Genomic DNA, 24,497 nt, shown 5'->3' with positions numbered 1-24,497 from the left:
ATTGTTTAGAATAATAAAGAAGCCGGATAATTCATTGTCAACCGAAACTTCCAGGTACGGAGCTTTAGGCCAACTCTAGCATGTAATATAAACTAAAAGGTGTTAATACAAAGGCTCCTAGGTAAGAATACTGCACTTGTAACCGAGTTATTCAGAATTTCCTCCAACTACCAATATGGATCCTCTACAGTAACATGTATAATGTACATTCATTTAAGATGCTGCGGCAAGTATTTCACATTTCTAAAATTGTAAGAAAGGCACATTAAATATTATCATTTCAAGCACCCCAAAAGAATATTAGCTATCAAGGAAGTGATCGAAAACAAAATTTCTTCTTGCCAAATACTATGGAACTTGTAAATCAAATGATTGTGCGATTTGTTCCAAAAATCAAATTCAAGCTAAAAGATTTTATATTGCTCTATACATATCAATATTTCCTTTATCTACCTTTCTAAACAAATTCGGATTCAACACATTGCATCAATAATGTCTATTGGCATATTTACTTGATGCATAATGCTATGTCTCTGTACCCAATCTGCGCCATTTGAAGTAAAACATGCTATGAAAAGAATCTGAAAGATAGGATATGGAAGCCGAGAAATTTTATCATTGAAAAACACATCAGAAGCCAATGAAGACCGGTGGAAACACATTTCTGAGCAACAAAACGTGAAGTTGATCTTGATTGCTCGCGCATTTTTACATGATCACTAGTGGCACCACACCACGCTTGTGATCATCCCTCGGTTGTGTTTCGGTTCACAAACTAAAGGTTCTGTCACAGGCAGTTGCAACATGTTCAAGTTAACAAATTAAGATGATATTTAATAAGAAAACTATCAAATCACCAGACCGTTTGACAAGTTTTCTATTATGAGGGGAAAAAATTCCCCCCCATAATGCTACTGATTATGGTTAATGAAGGAGCAATAAAAAAACGAGCAGTTTCTAAGTTGAATACCACATTCAGATTATAAACAGATAGAGGAACTTGTATGCAAGATTCCGATAGTATTTTATTGAACTAGACCATCATTCAGCTAATCAAACTGTCATCATTTCGGTGGAGGAAACATATGTACAAACACACAAGAAAAGATCACACAAAAAGAGACTAATATCAAATAAATTCAGGACTTACCAATACTAATTCTTTAGCAGAAAAGGACCATAAAGTTCTTCCCTTTTTAGCCTTCACCACAGAAAAACTTTACTAATGAGAATTGCCTTGCTCAAAACCAATCGGCCAAAGCCTCTTCCAGGTATCATCACCACTGATACTTGAACAGGGTAAACCAGAAGCCAAATCTACCCCAGTTCGGCAAATGGGGCAATTGGGCCTCTTCCGAATCCACCTATCCACACATTTCGCGTGAAACAAGTGCTTGCAAACAGGAAGGCTGCTGCAATTGTCTCCTTCTTGAAAAGAATCCAAGCAAATTGCACAGTCTCTGGTTCTTTGAAGAGCTGCAGCACTATAAACTACGTTTACGAGTTGGACCTGCATATGATGTGAGTCGAAGGCAGTGGGGGTAGTGAATACGATGGAACGGGAGGCGGAGTCAGTGGGGTGGAAGAAGCGGGTGCAGCGGCGGTGGAAGGTGTTGGACATGAAGAGGAAGTGCAAGAGGACGATGGCAGCAAAGCCCAAGAAGAAGAGAAAGATGGAGAATATAACCACCATAATTACACATTTCAGGAGGAAGAGGAAGAATTTTCTCAAATTTGTACTCCTAACTCCCGGCGGTTCGCCAAGGCGATGGGCGGACGTTGGCATTAGGGCCGGCTTTTTGGGAATTCCGGTGACGAAAACAAAAAATGGGCAAGGGATGGAGGCGACTCAGATCTTGATAGTTCAAATTTAGTCAGCTGTCCAATTTTTACCCATACTAGAAAATCCNGGTGTATAGATTATTTAGAAGAAAATTATTTAAAATTCAGATTATAATACGAATAAACCCATATTTGTTAGCTCATGAGTCAGAAAAAATAATATTTGAAATGGTTTATAATGAATTACAATAGAGTTCTACATCAGTTTGAGATAATATTTTTGTAATAGTTGTTATAGAGACTAATTGTTGTCGTGTATACGTTGATATGAACTAAAGGTGTCAATAATCGCATATTAAGATTTGCAAATTGTGGTTTAACAAATTGTACATATATTATAGACTTTTAGTCAAATACTATAACTATTATTCAAATCTCAGAATCAATGTATTTAAATGAATCGAGCATATTTTATAGAAAAAAATACACATCCTTTCTCCATTTACAAATAATATTAATATTAAAGACAAACTTTTATTAAAATAAATATTAAAATTCTTATAAAACTGTCTCATGGGTCGATTTTATGACACATATTTCCTAACAGACCAACAATTGAAAAATATTAATTTTTATATCAAAAGTATTACTTTCAATCGATCTTGACCAGGTTTACTCGCCTCACGGATATCAGCTTACAATATATCTATTCTAAAATAAAATAAAAATGATATATAATAAGACGTTACGTAAATTCATTTCTCAAAAAATGTAAGATTGTCCTTATTATAATTCCAAATTATTTGTTTGTTTGTTTTTTTAATTATAAAATCATTTACTAATCTAAGAGTTAAATAATGTTAGCTAGATAAACTAGTAGTTCAAGTTTTATTCGTATCATAAGTTTCAAACTCGGCCCAAAAGTCCGAAAAGAAATTATTTTGGGCTTGGGTTCAACGAGGGTATGAGTCCGTTTTTATTTAAGTTTAGGATTAAATTTTGTATATTAGTAAAAAATGTATATGCTTTGTATGTGTTATTATTATTTTTAATTTTAATAAATAATCCTAAACAATGAACACAAAATTATTTTCAATTTAAAAGAGTTGTTCGATTTAAAAGGAAATTTTTGTTTAGATTTCGTCTTTGTAAAATATGGAGTGATTTGAAGAAGTTTTTAGTAGGATAAGAATGATGATTATGGAATTAAATATTTTTGGGTATCCTCTAAGTTAGTTACTCTAGAGGTCTCACACTTAATAATTTAATATAGATATATATGTTGAGATTTGTCATAATTATAAAAAAAAATTCAGCTAATTTAAATAATACATATATCTCCTCTCAAATGTGTATCAAACTTACATTTATTATCATTAATTTTAAAATCTCTCTTGAGATATATGTGATTACCCTCAAATGAGTATTCAAGAAATATGTTCAATTTAGTTTTATTTTAATATATTTAATTGAAAAGTTAAACAAAAATCTAAAATAAAAGCAAACAACAAATAAAATAATCAAATTATAAATATATTTTGTTTTAGTTTTATCGAGTTTAGCTTTAAAATTCGAATAAACTATAATAAATATAAAATTTCATTTTGGTTTAATTTTATTATAATATTATTTTTTTTTTGTAATTTATTTTCTTAAATTAATTTTAAAGGTTCATATTTTTAATATTATGTACAAGAGGGGGTAATTGTAAAGCAAATGAAAAAAACTTTTGGTTTTTTTCTCTATGAGACGAGTCAACTCTACTCATATTTACAATAATAAGTAATGATTTTGACATAAAAAATAATATTTTTTCATGAGTGACTCAAATAAAATATCCGTATTATAAAATTGACTCGTGAGATCGTCTCACAATTTTTTTTGTATTTTAAAGCTTAACACAAATCGAAGAGAAGATATACATAATTTTCAAAGACAGTTGGTTCTTTCTATAATTTTGATAAACCTCAGAAGACATATATCTAATTAACTATAAGTTTAAATATCAAACTCTATCAACTAAGGCAAAAACTTGTGTGAAACGGTCTCACGGGTCGTATTTTGTGAGACGGATATCTTATTTGAGTCATCCATAAAAAATATCACTTAACCCCTTACTATAGATCCGTCTCTCATTTCAGGGAGCTCAATCATTATAAAAAAGATTGGAGCTCAGTTAAACTTTTTTTTTCTTTTTGAGATTTGGGATGGAGAGATTCAAACTGGAGGTGCTCTAAATATGAGGATTTTGTGTTAAATTTGTTTGAGTAGGTATCCAGTGAGCCAATTTGTGGTTTGAGCTTTATTGACTCTTATGCAAAAATAATATTTATTTTAATAATAATTTACAGTTTTATCCAATTATGACATTTACTTTATCTGTATACCCGTACAAGCTGCATAAATAAAGTTTTTGAATATGCAAAAGGTACCATGAAGCTCGCCTCGCCATGTAATTAAGATCACGAAACTCATTAGAAAGTGTGCCGCATATTCTAAATAGGTTCCTAGTTGAATCAGCCGTCTAAAATAAAGATAAAAATCGCTTGAACTTGAGGCTAACATATGTGATATAAACGTCAGATTTCATTGATAAGAGTATGAAAATGTCAATTCTTACATATCAGTGATCATTTGATGATGCACTGAACAACCCTCCTTCAGACTGTCCAAGTAATTATCACTTATCGAGTGGAATAGTCCGCGGTTATGGTTGTATACCATTAGTCTTTTGATCCGCGATAACATAGAGTCTCTGCGTACTATCATGTACTTTGATTTATTTATCAACTCCATTAAGGGTCATCGGGTGATAATGTTGAGTGGAGTTTCGAAATACATAGGAGCAAATGCATTGTAGCCGGGGATTCACCGTTTACCTACGGGTGAAGATATCCTATGTGATATGATGAGTTAATAGTACAAAGAATCTCTGACCAGAGCAAGAAATGTGTTTCAGGGATAAGTGTTTTTCTAGTTGCACATACGATATTACTATTACTCAAAGATACATCATATCTTTATCGAATTTATATGCAACTTTCGATATACTAATGGTTGCAGATTAGATCGGGATATATAAGTTGAAGAGACTGTACTGGACGCTAACCATAACTTAAGGTTCTTGCAGGCATCATCAGTGATATCTAAGAGATCACGGGGCGATGCTACTAGATGTTCTTACCATGATCCGATGAGTGCAATCAGAATTGAGTTATGACATTCTTGATCAAGGTGTTGTTGAAAAGAATTATGCTAATTAGGGTAAGCTTAATAAGAATAAATGTTATTTTGAATCACATGTAGTTGTGTAGGGTAAGCCTAATAAGAATAAATGTTATTTTGAATCACATGAAGTTGTGAACCCACAACTACCTGTATACATGAACCATTAAGGGTCACAAAAGTATTGAATTCTGTGTTCTCGTTGAGATAATCAAGTTTAATGAGTTGAATTGATGAATGTAGTTTGATGAAGATCAAACAGAATATTTATATAGGAGTTTATAAGTTTATTCCAATAATGAAATATGTGAAAGTTAACTTAACTGCTAATTGAGTACGGAGAGTGAAACTTTCTGTTTTGGTGAAGGAGTTCACAAAATTGGCAGATGCAAAAAATGGATCATTTGAAATTTTGACTTCCGAAATTTATAATTTTCATTATATGAACAATATTTCTATAATTGATATATTACATTGTCTTATCGTCGAACGATGTTATAATAAGTTAATATTATTTATTTAGTAAATTTAAAATATATTAATTTAATAATCATGTTAGTATTGTGGCTACTATTATATGTACATGATTCTTATGCAATATTCTAAAGGGGTCTGGAATTGATTACTTAATTGACAAATAATTAAGAAATTAAATAAGTGTTATCTAATTTACATATATGTCTATACATGTGCATATGTATATGTATGTATAGATGTATTAATATATATATATATACGATTATGAACCATAATAGGATAAGAACTCCTGATGTGATCAGGAATTAAAGCATATAAATATTTCATTAAATATTATATGAAATGAGACAGTTTTTTCTCTCTTCTCTCAACTAAGTTTTTGGCCAACTCTTAAATTTTGGAAAAAATTTCGGCCAAACACTTCTTCCACCGTGCGCCCCCTATCACCTCTAGATTTCTGAAATTGTGGCGATCCAATCTCGACGGAAAGTTTTCCTAGATCTCTAGTGTGATCTAAGTAAGAAATCATGTCTACGATTGTGGACATGATATTATAATGAAATGAGAGAGATATGTCTGAAAGGATTTACAAGATCGACTATCTCCACATAGAATCCGGGATAGTTTGGAGCCAACGTTAAATATGCAATGGCAAATAGATCTAAATATCAAATGAATGTTTTAGTTCATACGACACCCAAGAAATGTTTCGAACGTCGAACAAAAATTTTTGAACTTCCGATACGTTTTGGGTGCGAGAAAATGGTACTCCATCAAAATCATCAAGAAATTTAAATTAATAAGTAGAAGCGTACTTGAACACATAATAACTTATATCTTTGTATATTTGAACGGTATGAATTTCTAGATAAACACGTTTAACCTTGAGAGTCCTTTGTTTTCTCTCATACTCTCTAACTATTTGCTATAATGTAGTTTATAATAACTTCATCTTGTGCTTTATAAACGACTATCCACTCTAGACTCTTACTTTAAAAACCAAGAACTTGAATGGATTTCTCACAACATGCTATAAGATATGTTGTCATGATATAACAGACTATAATAAATAACATTTTAGTCCTTTTCTATAAGACGCAATTTCCTGCCAGCATATGCATATAGCCCAACATAGTTTTCACACTATCTTAGCGTCCTAAAAAAATTAGAGTCAGTGATGGAATATAGTATATAATGACTTTCATCTTGTGCTTTATAAATGAATATCGACTTTGGACTCTTACTTTAACAGCCAAGAACTTGATTGGATGTTTCACAACTTGCTATAAGATCTGCTGTCATGACATAATAGGTTAAAATATGTGACATTTTAGCAATCTTCTGCAAGACGAAAACTTCTGCCAGCAGATGCATATAGCCCAACATAATTTTCACATTATCTTGGTGTCCCCAAAAAAATCATAATCGGTACACCGAATGATCTCAGACTGATATGACATCTGATACGTAACCATGTAATCCTTTATTTTCAGTAGATACCATGATACCTATTTTATTATTATCCAATAGTCAACTCCTGAAGGCTGAATTACATATCTGTCAACATATCAGTATGTAGATAATATCTTGAAGTGTATAAACTTGAGAAATGTATTATATTCCACACTGCTAAGGCATATAAAATATTTTGCATCTTTTTTTATTTAAAAAAATCATTTTTAATGCATTGATCAAGACTAATATTTTCTCCCTTAGCTACAGTAGTATCACCTGGTTTTCAATGTGAGAACCGAAAATTTTGCAATAATGAATATTTGGAAGGCAAATTTTATTAGCATAAGATTCTTTTATTTGAAATCCTTGTATTGGAGATTTTATTATTGAAAATCTTAATTATCAAGCCAACAATATTCATATTAAGGCATGCAATTTCGAAAATTTGGAAGGGAGTCTTGCAAGATTTGAGTATCATGCAAATTAAAAGGATTAACGCATGATTATTTGCTAGGAATTTTCAAAAATCCAACCATATTACATTCCAAGATTTTGTGAGGATTAGATGCTTGATTAATTGGAAGGAAATCATTAAAACTTTGTACCAAAACCATTGGATCTAGCCACCATATTTTCAAGCCAAATCAAGGGTCATGAGATCAAGAAATCTCACAAATTAGGGAACCATATTTTCGAAATTAAGCAAGGGGATTGGAGCCAAATTTTGAGAGATTTGGAGCAAATTTTGGTAGGATTTTAGTGCCAAATTTAGATCCATCTCCCTCACCTATAAATACCACACCATCTCTACTCATTCTCCACCCCCAAATTTCGAAATCCTAGAGCTGAAAATTTCAAAATTCCAGCACCTTGTCCTAGCCGAAGTTCTACTCAAAATCCGTCCTAGAAAGCCATGCCGAAATGCCGTCGAGTTAAGAGTAAGGAACGATCCACTTCGAAAAGCCAAGCACCTACGTTTTTAGCATCAATAAACGCAGTAAGTGGGCTTGTTTTAAAATTTTAAATTTCAGTTTTATGCATATGAAATTTCGGTTTGGTTTTAAAAATTCGGTCGAGCTCCGTCTCCCGTCTATACGTTTTTTTAATGAAATTTTGGTACGTTTTTTGTGTTGACACTGTGAAGATTCCCTGAAATGTGTGGAATTCCAACATATGGCCCTTCACGGTGGGATAGAACCGTTTTATGGCCTCGCCCCCTTAGACGATTAAAACTTAGGGACTGACGTCAGTAAACCGTTAAAGGTGAAAAATCGCAGTGTTATTATGTTATGATATGATGTTAAGATTATGAAAAGCATGCTGTATTTATATGTAAATTTCGAAAATGATGGAAAATTTTATGTTGTGTTCAAAACGCCCCCATTTACTGAGTATTTCCCAAAATACCCATCCCCCTTACTCTCCCCTCCCAGATAAGTCCGAAGAACAGGTTGAGGATGAGGAGTCTAAACAATTTTGGGGCTGGTGATTCGCAAGATTAGTAATAGATTTTATTTCGAATTTTACAATTTAATGAATTGTAAGACGCTTCCGCATTAATTACTATTTCGTTTGGATTTTGTTAATGTAAAGACAGTTGTTGTTACGTTTATATTATGAATTATAAACTGGTTTGGTGTATACTGTGCTACAAAAGCTTGTTGTTATCGACCGTGTGATTGTTAAACAACGCCGGTGTCAATCTCGAGTTTCGGGGCATGACATTTAAGTGGTATCAGAGCCGCCAGGTTCATAATCCGGCTGGGGACGAAAAATTTTCGGAAAAATTTTTGGTGAGATTTCAAGAATCGGCTAATGCTATCCCCTCCGAAACGGCCCAACGAGCGATTTTCACCACTTTGTTGTGAGGTAGGGGCTGAAATCGCGAAATTCCTTCGTTTAGGCCTCCGAAACGTTGTTTTTGCCGTTTTAGAAAATATTCGTAGACCCTATAACTTTGTGTAGAAAATTCCGAATTCGATTCCGTCAATTGTTTTGGAATCTTCTCAACATATGCTTCAAATCCATGTGTCTATCTCAAAACTTTCCATTTTTGGAAAAAATAGAATATTTATATATTTTCGAAAATTACATGTATATTGCATATTGTCCCTCGTTCTATATTGTCTCTTTATGATTCTGAGCATTTCCCTTTTTGATTTCAAGAAATAGCTTCATCTACTCCCATGCGACCCAGCACCCATGCCCAAGCTGCCATTCGTATGAAGGAGCTTGCCCTTCACTTTCAGTCCCGTCAGATTCAGCAACTTAGAGCCCGACTGAGTGAGAGGAAGAGGGAGATCGAGACCTTAGCCGCTGAGAAAGAGGAGATTCATGTCCGCCTTACATAGTCGATCTATCAGGGTGAGCTAGTTAGGAGCGATAACATGGACCTCAGAGATGTCATAGAACAGTGCAAGTATCAACATGGAAAGTTACGAGAGGATGTGGAGTGTTATCGCAAGGAGTTGGAGGAAGAGAAAAAGCAGAATGCCAAAGGTAAGAGGAGACTGGAAAATTCAGGTGATGCCATGAACAGCCTTGCCTATGTGAACCAACGTCTGGTCCAGCAAGTTGAAGTTCTAAAGGACCAAATCAAGCATAAGAAACAGTACCATCTGCAGTATCAGCAACATTGGAATGACGAGATGGACATGGCTGATGCGGAGAGACAGGAACTTAAGGCACAAGTGGCCCAGCTAACGGAAGAGAATGCCCAGCTCACCCACATGGTGGAGATACTGCAAGAGGAAGAGCCAGAGGAGGAACCGGAAGAGGAAAGGCCGATAAAGATAGATGAGCCTATAGCTGCCGTAGGAGATGGAGAGATAGAGGACTAGAGTACCTTGATGACCTTTCCTTAGTACTAAGAGTTTATATTTCCATTGTTGCTATTTTATTTCAGTCCATACGATTTGTTTCCATTCAGTACTATTTGTTGCATTTAGTTGTTCCGTATTCAAAAATTAATAAAAGTTATGTTTATTTATTAACTTCAGTTGTTGCAGCATAACTTATTTATTCAATCATGTCGCTATGCGCAAAAAATTATTAGAAACGTTTAATTGTAGGAAATGGCCGGTAGACCTCCAAGGCGAAATCGTAATGCCCGTTATGCAAACAACAACAATGCCAACGAAGAGGACAATGGACCGCCACCTGGGTTCAGTCTTAACCAGGCCGACCTGATGGCCATAGCCACGATCGTGGCAACGACACTGCAAGGGTTAGTGAACCCGAACGCCAATCAACCACCACCACCTCCACCACAGCACGGAGTCAAGTTCCATTATGAATCACTGCGCAAGAACAGGTGTCCAACTTTCAGTGGCGCTGCCGACCCTGAAGTTAGCCAGAGTTGGCTGAAAAGTGTGGAGACTCAACTGCGACTGTTGGAAGTCCCAGAGGCACTGAAAGTGGACGTAGTTGTACCTTTCCTGGAGGATAGAGCAGGCAAGTGGTGGGAAGCAATCTCACCAACCATGACAGCTGCAGGACCAATCACTTGGCAGCATTTTAGAGAAGCTTTTCTGAAACAGTATTATCCAGCCGAGGTCAGACTGCAGAAACTGAGTGAGTTTGAAAATTTCAGTCAAGGTCCAGACATGTCAGTTGTGGAATACTCCTCCCAGTTCAATGTCCTAGGATCTTATGCTCCGACAATCATGGCGGATGAAGTTTTGAAATTGCACCGCTTTAATAAGGGTTTGAACAGCAAGATTCAATCAGCCCTAGCAGTCTACCAACCAACGAACTTTTCAAACTTGATGGGCGAGGCTATCCGAGCTGAAACTGATATACAACACATGGAGAAGGAATTTAAAAACAAAAGGCCTATGAACAGTCAGTCCTCGCATGACAGCCAGACTTTCAAGAAGCCTAACCAGTCCAGTGGACCATCTAAAGGGCCTTCGCCTGCCACTAACTACCAATCTATTAAGCCTTGCCCAACTTGCCACTTACGACACCTGGGAGAATGTCGTAGGGCCAACGGTGTATGCTTTGTATAAGGGAAATCGGGGCACAGAATTGCAGAGTGTCCTACCGCCGCCAACCGACCAGCAGGGACGAACAGAGGAACAAGGCCAAATGCGGGAACAGGCCCTAGTAAACCAAAGGAGGACAAAGCTAATGCCAGGGTCTTTGCCATGATTCAGGAAGAGGCCGACGACGAAACTGAAGTCGTGTCAGGTACCATTCTAATTCAATCAGTACATGCTTATGTGTTATTTGACTGTGGTGCCACACACTCTTTTATGTCTAAGAGGTTTGCTAAGAAGTTAGGACGTAAGCCTGATAAGCTAACTGAACCTTTTCGAATAGCCACACCTACCAGTAGGGCCATTGAAACTGACGAAATCTACAGGGATTGTATAATCAGTATCGGTGAGCAGATTTTTGGTGTTGACCTGATACAATTGATCATGGTCAATTTTGACATCATCTTAGGGATGGATTGGTTAGCAAGAAACAGTGCGATAGTAGATTGTAAGGGAAAGAGAGTCAAACTCCGGACCCCAGGTCAGGAGGAAGTCGTTTTTCATGGTAAATCCAAGGAGCGGAAGTCACTGCTTTCTGCCTCTCAAGCTTGGAGAGGCATGAAATCCGGAGAAGACATCTACCTAGCAATGGTCAGCAAAATAAAAGAAGAAGTCGAGCGGAAACTGGAGGACATCCCGACAGTGAGAGAGTTCCCAGATATTTTTCCAGAAGAACTCTCTGGGACGGTCCCGGACCGTGAAATTGAGTTCGAAATCAACTTGGTCCCTGGTGCTGCACCAATCTCTAAAGCACCTTACAGAATGGCACCAGTCGAACTCAAGGAGCTGAAAGAACAACTCCAAGAATTGCTAGATAAAAGGAAATTCGACCGAGTGTGTCCCCGTGGGGAGCTCCAATACTCTTCGTTAAGAAGAAAGATGAGAGTATGAGATTGTGCATCGACTACAGAGAACTAAACAAGATCACAATCAAGAACAGATACCCTCTACCTCGGATAGACGATCTGTTTGATCAGCTTAAAGGAGTTTCCGTATTTTCTAAACTGGATTTGAGGACAGGTTATCACCAGTTGAAGGTCAGGGCTGAAGATATCCCCAAGACAGCCTTTCGAACCAGGTATGGGCATTATGAATTAACAGTGATGCCTTTTGGTCTGACAAACGTACCGGCAGCATTCATGGATCTGATGAACAGAGTATTCAAGCCATTCCTGGATCAGTTCATAGTGGTATTCATCAACGATATCCTCGTCTATTCTCCTGACGAGACGAGCCATGAAGAGCACCTTCACCTTACTCTACAAACCTTAAGAGAAAATAAGCTCTATGCTAAGTTCAGCAAGTGTGAATTCTGGCTAAGGAGTGTGTCATTTCTAGGGCACGTGATCTCGAGAGAAGGAGTATCGGTGGATCCAAGGAAGGTACAGGCAATTACAGAGTGGTCGAGACCTAAGAACGCCACCGACATCTGAAGCTTCCTTGGATTGAGCTTCCTTGGATTGGCAGGTTACTACCGAAAGTTTGTTGAAGGGTTCTCCTCCATAGCCGTACCACTGACGAAACTCACACAGAAGAATTCTAAATTCATCTGGAATGAAAGTTGTGAGAAGAGTTTCCAGACATTAAAAGAGAAACTCGCATCCACGCCAGTATTGATCCTGCCCGCAGAAAATAAAGATTTCACTATCTACAGTGACGTATCTAAGGAAGGTCTAGGGTGCGTACTCATGCAAGAAGGGAGAGAGATCGCCTACGCATCAAGGCAATTGAAACCGCACGAGCAGAACTACCCTACGCACGATCTGGAACTAGCAGCGGTTGTCTTCACCTTAAAGATTTGGAGGCACTACCTCTATGGTGCTAAATGTGAAATCTTCACGGACCATCAGAGCCTCAAGTACTTGTTCACCCAAAAGGAGCTGAATATGAGGCAAAGACGATGGATCGAACTTCTGAAGGACTATGACTTGATCATAAGCTACCATCCGGGGAAAGCAAACAAAGTGGCTGATGCGCTAAGTTGGAAGGGCCTAGGCTAGGTGACTCTAGCTTCTCTTTCGGCCCAGCCATGTCTGCAAGAGACCGTCAAGCTAAACCAAGATCGAGACTCAGTACTGACCAAACTTAAGGATCAAGTCAGAAACGGAAAATCTCAGGATCATCAGATTGATGAAAAAGGAATCTTGTGGATGAAATGGAGAGTGTGTGTACCCGACAGTGATAACCTTCGCCAAGAGATAATGGCAGAGGCGCACAAGTCTAAATTCTCAATCCATCCAGGCAGTACGAAAATGTACAGGGATCTCAAGAATAATTTCTGGAGGAATGGCATGAAAAGAGATGTAGCCGAATTCGTCTCCAGATGTCAAGTATGTCAGCAAGTCAAAGCGGAACACCAGCGACCTGGAGGGTTACTGCAACCTCTGGAAATCCCCGATTGGAAATGGGAGCATATTTCCATGGACTTTGTGGTAGGATTGCCAAAGTCTAGGCAAAGCCACGACGGTATATGGGTGATCGTCGATAGACTCACGAAGACCGCACACTTCCTACCCGTCCGCATGAATTACAATCTCGAAAAGTTGGCTTCACTGTACATGGATAATATTGTGAGACTGCATGGAGTGCCAGTGAGCATCCTATCTGATAGAGACCGATCGTCTCACGCTTTTGGAAGAGCTTTCAAGAGGCCATGGGCACGAAAGCGACCCTAAGTACGGCCTATCAGCCGCAAACCGATGGGCAAACTGAGAGAACCATACAAACCTTAGAGGATATGCTGAGGGCATGCACCCTTGAATTCAGTAGCAACTGGAGCACTCATCTACCCTTAATTGAGTTCGCTTACAACAACAGCTATCACAGCAGCATCGGAATGGCTCCATACGAAGCTCTTTATGGAAGGAAATGTCGGTCACCACTTTACTGGGATGAAGTGGGAGAGAAATCCGTGGTGGGACCCGAGCTAGTACATATGACAGTGGAAAAGGGTAAAATTGTCCGAGAAAAACTCAAGACAGCTCAAGACCGACAGAAGAGCTGGGCAGATCTTAAAAGAAGGCCTGTAGAGTTCAACGTGGGCAAGAAGTCTTATGTGAAAGTCTCGCCTATGAGAGGAGTTGTCCGATTCAGTAAGGCCAGGAAACTGAACCCTCGATATGTTGGACCATTCGAAATCTTGGAAAAAGTGGGCACGCTAGCATGCAGATTGGCACTACCACCAAGCATGTCAAAAATCCACAACGTGTTTCACGTATCCCAACTGAGAAGGTACATTCCAGACCCAAGTCACGTATTGGAAGTAGGACCACTCTTGACCGAAGGAAACTTGGGAGAAGGACTGAAATACGAAGAAGTCCCTATCAGAATCGTGGACACCAAGGAACAAGTCCCCAGACGACTCATCATTCCCTACGTCAAAGTGCAGTGGTCCAACCACACAGAGCGAGAAGCAACTTGGGAAGTTGAAGAGAAGATGCAAAAGGAATATCCCTACATATTTGGAGACCAAGCCAACTCCAGTTTCGAGGACGAAACTTCTCATAAGGAGGGATGGATGTGAGAACCGAAAATCTTGGAATAATTAATATTTGGAAGGAAATTTTATTAGCATAAGATTCTTTTATTCGAAATCCTTGTATTGGATATTTTATTATTGAAAATCTTAATTATCAAGCCAACAATATTCATATTAAGGCATGCAATTTCGAAAATTTGGAAGGGAGTCTTGCAAGATTTGAGTATCATGCAAATTAAAAGGATTAAGGCATGATTATTTGCTAGGAATTTTCGAAAATCCAACCATATTACATGCCAAGATTTTGTGAGGATTAGATACTTGATTAATTGGAAAGAAATCATCAAAACTTTGCACCAAAACCGTTGGGTCTAGCCACCATATTTTCAAGCCAAATCAAGGGTCATGAGATCAAGAAATCTCACAAATTAGGGAACCATATTTTCGAAATTAAGCAAGGGGATTGGAGCCAAATTTTGAGAGATTTGGAGCAAATTTTGGTAGGATTTTAGTGCCATATTTAGATTCATCTCCCTCACCTATAAATACCACACCATCTCTACTCATTCTCCACCCCAAATTTTGAAATCCTAGAGCTGAAAATTTCGAAATTCCAACACCTTGTCCTAGCCGAAGTTCTACTCAAAATCAGTCCTAGAAAGCCAATCCGAAATGCCACCGAGTGAAGAGTAAGGAACGATCCACTTCGAGAAGCCAAGCACCTACGTTTTTAGCATCAATAAACGCAGTAAGTGTGCTTGTTTTAAAATTTTAAATTTCGGTTTTATGCCTATGAAATTTCGGTTTGGTTTTAAAAATTCGGTCGAGCTCCGTCTCCCGTCTATACGTTTTTTTAATGAAATTTTGGTACGTTTTTTGTGTTGACACTGTGAAGATTCTCTGAAATGTGTGGAATTCCAACATATGGCCTTTCACGGTGGGATAGAACCGTTTTATGGTCTCGCCCCCTTAGACGATTAAAACTTAGGGACTGACGTCAGTAAACCGTTAAAGGTGAAAAATCGTAGTGTTATTATGTTATGATATGATGTTAAGATTATGAAAAGCATGCTGTATTTATATGTAAATTTCGAAAATGATGGAAAATTTTATGTTGTGTTCAAAACGCCCCCATTTACTGAGTATTTCCCAAAATACTCATCCCCCTTACTCTCCCTTCCCAGATAAGTCCGAAGAACAGGTTGAGAATGAGGAGTCTGAACAATTTTGGGGCTGGTGATTCGCAAGATTAGTAATAGATTTTATTTCGAATTTTACGATTTAATGAATTGTAAGACGCTTCCGCATTAATTACTATTTCGTTTGGATTTCGTTAATGTAAAGACAGTTGTTGTTACGTTTATATTATGAATTATAAACTGGTTTGATGTATACTGTGCTACAAAGGCTTGTTGTTATCGGTCGGGTGATTGTTAAACAACGTCGGTGTCAATCCCGAGTTTCGGGGCGTGACATTCAATATATACCCAAAATATATTTACTCCCAGTCTCCCATAGACCTTACGATATGCATAATCATCTACCAATTTCATATCAAAACCAAATGAGATGAGATGAAACATAAATACCATTTATTGTTTGAAATGCATCACTTTTGTGAGTTAGAACATTCCACGGGCTGACAGAAATTTATTAAATCAGTTTCTAGAACTTCAATGTTTATTTTATGTTCTTAGAGAATTACAATATAATCATCTGGTGCTACGCTTCTCCTTCTCTAAGGTGGATTTCCTTAATCGCGTAGGTTATTGAGATGTTAGAGTTTGTTCTTCTGGATTGTTTTCTTGAATGAGAGGTCCTTCGATATTGTTTTACTATATTGTGTTTTGAACAAAGCCAAAAAATAGAATCCCAATCAATGTAAATGACACATGTGAGAATATCAATATATTTTTCTTCAAAATAAAAAATCTCAAACCCTATCTCATCAACCTTCCCATGCAAAATCAATATCCTCAAAGAACTAAGCATTTTCTAACTTAAAAATTGACTTAATTGTGGGATTACAAAACTTTTACCCCTCATAACTCTGTTTAGGATATATATTGGAGTCCATAGTGTTTTTCCATTAATGAGATATAAGTAGCCATATCTATAATAATAATCTATAACAACTGCTAAATATTGTTGACCATTCCAAAAAACCATAGAGAATAACCCACAAATATCATGTTTATTAGGTCTAATATGTTCAAATTCATGTTGGCTTCAAATCTCCTTTAATTGGTTTGTTTTTCTTTTATTCAGTTAACACAAATATCAAGATATGTGAAATTTAAAGGATTTAGAATTTCATTTCATACAAGTCTCTTTATTCTCTATTTGAAAATATGATATATTGTCATGTGCCTCATGTAACTTAATTCTCACTTGTTAATTTTCTCTTTGTACTTTATCAATTCAATTGCAGTGATTCATTAAATAAAACAATTGTATCAATTGAATAAAGATTATTGTAACATGATAAAAAACTGGAACCATCCAATTTTGAATATTGAAACAAATTAAATTTCTCATTCTAAATGAACAAGAGAAACCGGATTATTAAAAGCAGAATGAAACTCAAATTCTATCTAGAAGATGGTACAATAAATATCTCAACAAGATCCAAATAAATTCCAATGCTTAACAATAATATAAAATTTTCAATTATTTCAACTTCAGTTGTTTTGCCATCACTCATACAGATGAATATTCTATCATCATTTAGAGTTCGACAATATTAAGAACCCTACATAGCCACACTGATATGAACACCAAAATCTGTCCACCACATGTGTCTAGACACAGAAAATAAACTAACCTCGGAACAAACCAAATTAAGAAACATGATTTTCTTATTCCCTTAAGCTCCACATAAAAAAATACTACTTTCCGATTCATTTGTCTTCTTTTGAGGTGCTATATCTGCAACTTACATCCTCAATTCTTTATATTTATATCTCATTGAAGTTAGACTTAAGAGCATATAAAAAATTCACCCTTTTCATTAGTGACAAACCTGTTTTGCAATATCCTCAAGGAAATCCTTAATTGTAGTTATATCTTTAGACACATTGCACTAATGATTCTTTAATGTCTTTCTTTTTGAACATCACACTTGAAATTTGATTTCTCTAATCTTTCCATATCTCTCTTTTCATTAGAAGTACTTTTATCTGTCACAGGTGTAGAAGAGAAAGTCTTTAGATCCCAAAAACTATCAAAATATTATCTTTTCCATAACTTGGAAATCAGATCCATTTTTAACATAAGAATATAGTTGATGTTGGCAGCAACAATAAATTCAAATAAAGGTAAATCCTCATCTCAAGATATCAGGTACTCCATTAATATTTATCTGATACGATATTAATTTGTAAGTGATATCTTATTATAGTAATCAAATATTGATAATAAAAACATGTCAAACAATAAATTTTCTTTTGGGCTAATTTACACTTCATAGGTAACCGAATAAGCATCACATATTTATTACCATATGTGGAAATATAATTATGTTAAATAATTATCTTCTTTTGAGTCGATTAATTATTCACATATGTTACACACAAAAAACCGTTTATATTTCAAAACAAATTAATTTCTTTAATAAAGGTCACTTTGGCTACTTTGTTGCTTCAATTAATTTATCTCAAAATATATATACCTTAACTATTCCATTATTTGAATTTAATATAAACCAAATAGATTATTTTCTTAAATAAAAATTAAGTTTTTTTGGTCAAAGTCAAATGTTGATATCCTCTATCATCCATATATTTTCACACTAAAATAAAAAGTTAATTTCATGAGCCAAGTTCAAAATACTCCGAGCCAAACCCTAGGATTCTGAAAATTCCAATAAAATCATATTCGGATCATTAATGTTAGCCCAAGGAAAAAAATTAACACCTTAATTCAAATGAAAAAAAATTTAATAAAATTGGGTCAAACTTAATTACCTGAACAAAGCACACATCAATTTCTTTAACTGATTATTTTTATTTTAAGATTCCAGAATATCAAAATTTCCTTTTTCTTGATTATCCCACCATTTTTCATATATAGATAAAATCTAATCTATGAAGTAATTCCATTAAATAGCTATCGACAAACTAAATTAACAATTTACCGAACCCAAAATTAATTAATATATATCATATTAATTCATAAAACATATTTCAAATTCAAATCCAAAATCATATATAATAAACCAATTATATTATTCATATTTTAAATTTAAAACTAAATTTTTTTCACCAAATTCGTGAAAATTTATTAACAAAAATAAATTCTCAACGATTCGACATGAACGGCTTTTATACAACTCTAAATCCAAGGATCTCATGTTAAATAATCAAAAAATTTAAATTGATAAGTTGAACCATATCTGAATGCATAATAACTGATATATTTGGATATCTGTATAATATGACTTTCAAGATCAACTCGATTTGCCTTAAGAGTCTTATTTTCTCTCACGCTCTCTAACTGCTGATGGAATATTGCATAGAATGAATTCGTCATGTGATCCGGAGACCATGATCCTATATTTATATGTAGTTTTTCTATTTAAGCTCATCAATCAAATAGAAAATCTCACCAGTCTTGCACATTAAATACCACACCTTATTATATATTTTAAAGCTCAAATAATCCTAAACCTTATAGGCTACTTTATTTGACAACGCACAACATATAATTATTTATATATAAGCGTAACAATTGGATCTATGTTCCAACATAAGGTAAATCTCAATCCCACGGAAGCCTGCAAATTATAAGTTTGTGACAATATATTCATGAGTTTGCCCTTATTTCAAATAAAGAATTAAGAGGAGGTCTGTTATGAAACGAGTCATATTTGAATGAAAAGTAATATTTTTGAAATAAAAATGATATATTTTTATGGGTCGGATCAGATATAATATTCATCTAACAAAATTGACCAGACATCTAATGATGGTTTTTTTAAAGGATTTATTTTATAATCTATCATTTTATCTTCTTTTTTTTTTGTACGCTCACAACACATATGTACCAATTTATAACACGTGCACCCCCTCCCTTTTCTTGGCATTCGTTGTTGAATTTTCACCGCGATTTGATGTGCAATTCTAGACTTGAAAATTTTAGTTTAATCGCAATTCTAGACCTGAAAATTCTAGTTGAATAGTCCTCTTCAAATCCTTTTCATCCGAGAATTCTACACGCAAAGTATTCTGCGCTCGGGCACTGGTGGCTTTTTCTTCTTTTCATATCATACCATGCAGGCTGCTATTGAATAGCACCGGCTTATTCTATGAACCCGAAAGGGAAACGGAAATGAAAATGAAAAAATGTGTACGTAATCAACTCTTAAGTTTTGAATACATGCATAAACAAAATAAAGTTCATTTACCTAATTTATCATTTGCCTCAAAGTGGTGTCCGAGTTGGTAGAGTAAATGAACGTTTGATGCCATAACAAGTGGTCAAGAATTCGATTTTTCCTACCAACACCTTCTTAGACGAGCTTGTCATACATGGTTTATCCAGTTTGGTTTACTTGACTAACATTATTTACATGCTATTGCGTTAATATGAGGGTTTAATTAGAGCACACCGAAAGATAACATCTGCTGGTTCCCAAGTTATAAAAATAAAAAAAATTGAAGACTATAAAATATTGAACATCATATATAAAATGTCTTAATAATACTAGAATTTCCTATTAATTCTGCAATTCCTATATATCATGTGACGTCTACGCCTTTTGAACATATATGCGACCCTATCATGCACTAATTCGTTACCCCCAAAAAATTTTAATTAGGCCTCTTTGTTTATAGATGCAGAATGACATGTGACCACTTACTAAATTTCAAGATATAGTTTTTCGAGCATACGTGATTGAAACATGGTGTTTGATTCAAAGCAATTCACAATTAATATTTTCATTAATTTAAAAACAAAGACCTAGACAACGTGCGGGGACTGTTAACTGGGTGGTTTCACGAGCTGAACTTGCTATAAATAGGACAGTATTTCTATGTATTAGCACACAAAACATTGCCACATATCTGTAAGATCAAACATATACACACAACTAGCTAGCATAAATTTCATATATCTTCCTATGGCGATTGAACGAGTTATAATCTTGGCGCTAATCGCCGCTAGTTTAATCTCAGTGGCGTCTGCCATCTCTGGAACTGCAACTTACTACACTGTTTATGTTCGTGAGTAATTGTTTCTCGGTTTCTTTCTGTTTATAGCTAGGATGTTGGGCAGTCTTAAAATCTTTCAATAGAGTAGAAGTGACGTAACATAATAATTGATCTAATTAACAACTCGTAATCTTTTAGTATTTCTTCCTCTCCTACTTTTTGTCGGTCGATCGTCTGAATCTTTCACTCAAATCTTAATCTCCGTATACTCGTAGAACTCACTTTTTATAGCAAATGGTTGCAGCATCTGCATGCTATGGATATCAGGACCAGGGCGTACTGGTAGCAGCTGCTAATAGAGCCCTTTACAACAATGGTGCCGCATGTGGAAATTACTATAACGTCCGATGCACCGGTGGCACCAATCTAGGTGTACCACAACCATGCAAGGACGGTACTGTAGTCCGGGTTAAAATTGTCGATCTTTGCCCGGGATGCGTCGATAATCAGCTTGACCTTTCTCAAGAAGCTTTCTCTACAATCGCTGACCTTAACGCTGGAAAGATCCTAATCGATTATACCCCGTGAGCTGCTAATTTAATTCTATACTAATATAGTTATAATCATCATTTGTCTTTATTTTAATTTGATCAGAGTTTATTTATTTTTTATTGATGATATTCGTTTTGTATTAAATTGCAGGTCATAATATGGAAGTTATAAGAGAGAACGAATATATATGTCCGCACGTTGAATAAATGACCGAAGATAGAAATCAGTACTGTCTTCGCCTTGTAATACTTTCTTCATAAATAAAATTAATAATCACATTTGCTTGTTTATGTGCCCAAATTTAAGCCGACGCTTGGTGCAAAATTATTAAAGTTGAATGTATTTTTATTGTTTAATGAAGTAATACCATGAACTTAAAATCTACATCTTACATATTTATATAATATTTCATGTTAATTATTATGGATTTCAAGTTCACTCCATAATTGTGGAATTTGAAATCTATTCTACTTTGTATTACTATTAATGTATAAACAAGTAATGTGTTGATTTAAGATTTGATAATTGTTTAATTGTAAACAATAAAATTATAATTGAAACCAATGAATTTCAAATCCGGCCATCTCCCCAAGTGTATCCTATATGATTCAAGAGAGGAACACATTCGACATAAAAAAAATGTGATTGTGGATTTCGAAAATGGTTTGCGATTTAGGGTATTGTATTGTATTGTATTTTTTTTGGAGTTGATGATTTAGTATATTGTTCATTTAGGGAAAAAGAGAACATATATGAATTTTCTATGTATAAGTGTAGTGATCGATGAGGTTGGATTCTACAAAAAATCGAAGTCAATAAATGAAAATATAAGAGAACTTATAAGTGTAGTGATCGATGAGGTTGGATTCTACAAAAAAATCGAAGTCAATAAATGAATCAAAGCTAAAAACTGTCAAAGTTCAATTAAGTCACGGTTATATCAAAGAACCGTACACATTAAAAATTTCTAAAAAATCGATCGAGTGACGATCAAAGTTTTATTTTTATTAATTTCAATACTCACTAACTTGAAAATTAATTGGGTATAAAACGACATATACCGATACCATACCGAAATCTCGGTATATCGTACAATTTCAGTATAATCGGTATGCTAGTTTATCGGTATACCGAAAATTTCGCTACGATATCGGTATAAAAGTTTCTTATATCGTAATTTGTAGTATTATACAGTAGGATATACCACCCTTATCTAAGTATAATTTTTAAAGAACAATTGAGAAATATGTTTTTATATTTTTAGAATAAGATAACACAGCTTAAACGAGAATTTAAAATTTTTTATAAGAAAGTTGTCAAAAAGCCTTCTTAATTATTTTTAAGTATAATTTTTTTTTTAAATATTTGTCCAAAAACTTTTTTGTTATGATTTTACCAATTAAGATTATTCAATCGATCAAGAATGTTAACGTGTCGAAATGGAGAACAAACATAACGCTTGGAAGTGAGCGAACAAAATTCTCAGAAGAAGTTTAAGCATTCAGAACAGATTATTGAACGTGAAAGCAATCAGAACCCAAAAGAAACTACTGCACCAGATTTACGTGGTTCGATTCTTGGAGAATCTTCATCCATGACAACAACAAGATAAATTCTTCTACGAGAGAAAAATGAATAAAGTTACAATACATTCCCTTTGCTAACATATTTATAGATCTGGGAAGTTGATGGCCTTTAACTTCCCTTAACCAACTCCACACACATATGCACAACCATATCTCATCTAACTAAAATAAGTTGCCTCCTTGTTCCCTCAACAAGTGTTTTTTAACCCAGGAAGAGAGACAATGTCCATCAATCTCCACCTTGGTTTTGGTTGATTCATGCACTACAAAAAAAAGCCCTACGACAACGGTTAAAAACCGTTGTTAAAGCACCTATTGTTAAAGGATTCGCTTAAAGACAACGGTTTTTCACCGTTGTTGTAGTTACAGTTTAGCGACGTTTTTTTTCATGATTTCCGTTGCTAATTTTTTTAATTAAATAAAAAAAAAATTACTTTTAATAATTTAATAAATCTAAAAAAACTTACAATTTGACTATGCTAACAATATTCATTATCTTAACTAACATTTAAAAATGTATCAAAAATTAAAGTGAAAAAATTTATCCTAAATCGAAAGAAAAATTTTAAATGTATCAACGGTTTTTAAAAACCGTTGTCTATGAGCGTTTTTTTTTCAGGCTACGACAACGGTTTTTAAACTGTTGTCTATTAGCGTTTTTCTTCAAGCTACGACAACGGTTTGTAAAAAACCGTTGTCTTTCAACTGGTTTTTTTATAAATTTTTTTGTCAATATTACATTTTGCGACCGTTTAAGTAAAATCTGTCGCTAAAATTAGCGACGGTTATACTTTACCGTCACTAATTTAAAACTTGCGACGGTTAAAATATAACTGTCGCTAAAGTTAGCGACGGTTTTAAGCAAAACCGTCGCCGATGTAAATATAGCGACGGTTTTGTAAAAAGTGTCGCTAAATTTAGCGACGGTTTTTGTATAACCGTCGCTAATTTTAGCGACAGTTTTGGTAATACCGTCGCCGATCTATAAGTAGCGACAGTTTAGACTTAACCGTCGCTATATTTCGCGACAGTTTTTAATAACCGTTGCTAAATATAGCGACGGTTCTTTTAAAAGCGTCGCTAATTTTAAATCGACGACAGTTAGAAAAATAACCGTCGCTATTTGAGACGGTTAAAGTCAAAACTGTCACAAACTGTCTATAAATATCCCCACCCTCGGTCTATTTTCTACCATACCACTTCACAACACTTAAAATTTTTCTCCCTTACACAATTTTAGTTTCGATTTTCTCTTTAAAGTTTAATAAATTTTTAAAATCAAGAATATAGTATTTTCGACGGTAAATCAAGAATATAATTAGCATAGTAGATTGTGAGTTTTTTTGTATATTTATTAAAATATTAAAAGTGAAATTTTTTTTATTTTACTGAAAAAATTAGCGACGGAGAGTATACCAAACCGTCGCTAAAATTAGCGACGAAGTTTATAAAACACCGTCGCTAAATTTAGCGACGGTGTATTAAACTGTCGCTGTTTAGCGATCGTTTAAATTACGACCGTCGCTACAAACTATGATGTCCGTCGCGAATTAATTTGCGACGGTTTTTTAAAAACCGTCGCAAATTGTAATTACCACATCACTCCAAAACCGTTGTCTTTTAGCGAATGCTTTAACCACAGGACCTTTAACAACGGTTTTATATACCTACGACAACGGTTTTTCACCGTCGTCTTTAGACGTCTACGACAACGGTTTTTCACCGTTGTCTTTAAACACACCCTTTAACC

At 35.0% G+C, this 24,497-nt stretch overlaps 3 protein-coding genes across 3 annotated transcripts; 2 read left to right on the top strand and 1 right to left on the bottom strand.

The window, feature by feature from the left end:
* Positions 1–982: 982 nt before the first annotated feature.
* Positions 983–1,873, bottom strand: LOC140991678 (RING-H2 finger protein ATL2-like). The gene has a single exon (XM_073461770.1). It carries the CDS (start codon positions 1,784–1,786, stop codon positions 1,223–1,225), a length of 564 nt encoding a protein of 187 aa, XP_073317871.1. The 5' UTR covers positions 1,787–1,873; the 3' UTR covers positions 983–1,222.
* Positions 1,874–10,013: 8,140 nt separating this feature from the next.
* On the top strand, positions 10,014–12,485 carry LOC140991261 (uncharacterized). Its single transcript, XM_073461194.1, has 4 exons — positions 10,014–10,932; positions 10,975–11,709; positions 12,000–12,361; positions 12,447–12,485. Exons 1-4 carry the CDS (start codon positions 10,014–10,016, stop codon positions 12,483–12,485), a joined length of 2,055 nt encoding a protein of 684 aa, XP_073317295.1.
* Positions 12,486–20,489: 8,004 nt separating this feature from the next.
* On the top strand, positions 20,490–21,451 carry LOC140991837 (EG45-like domain containing protein). The gene is made up of 3 exons (XM_073461995.1): positions 20,490–20,681; positions 20,914–21,193; positions 21,312–21,451. Exons 1-3 carry the CDS (start codon positions 20,579–20,581, stop codon positions 21,316–21,318), a joined length of 390 nt encoding a protein of 129 aa, XP_073318096.1. The 5' UTR covers positions 20,490–20,578; the 3' UTR covers positions 21,319–21,451.
* Positions 21,452–24,497: the final 3,046 nt, after the last annotated feature.

Source organism: Primulina huaijiensis, chromosome 13 (genome assembly GCF_012295235.1).
Source record: "Primulina huaijiensis isolate GDHJ02 chromosome 13, ASM1229523v2, whole genome shotgun sequence".
NCBI lineage: Eukaryota > Viridiplantae > Streptophyta > Magnoliopsida > Lamiales > Gesneriaceae > Primulina > Primulina huaijiensis.
The sequence above is the reverse complement of the archived record's forward strand: the minus strand, read 5'-3'. Positions and strand labels throughout refer to the sequence as shown.

Excerpts from the sequence above, each read along its gene's own strand:
- LOC140991678 (XM_073461770.1), bottom strand. The coding sequence starts at position 1,786 with ATGCCAACGTCCGCCCATCGCCTTGGCGAACCGCCGGGAGTTAGGAGT.
- LOC140991261 (XM_073461194.1), top strand. The coding sequence starts at position 10,014 with ATGGCCGGTAGACCTCCAAGGCGAAATCGTAATGCCCGTTATGCAAAC. Across the intron at positions 10,933-10,974 it reads AGAATGTCGTAGGGCCAACG|AGTGTCCTACCGCCGCCAAC; the intron begins GTGTATGCTTTG and ends ACAGAATTGCAG. Across the intron at positions 12,362-12,446 it reads TATCGGTGGATCCAAGGAAG|GTTACTACCGAAAGTTTGTT; the intron begins GTACAGGCAATT and ends TTGGATTGGCAG.
- LOC140991837 (XM_073461995.1), top strand. The coding sequence starts at position 20,579 with ATGGCGATTGAACGAGTTATAATCTTGGCGCTAATCGCCGCTAGTTTA. Across the intron at positions 20,682-20,913 it reads TTACTACACTGTTTATGTTC|CATCTGCATGCTATGGATAT; the intron begins GTGAGTAATTGT and ends AAATGGTTGCAG.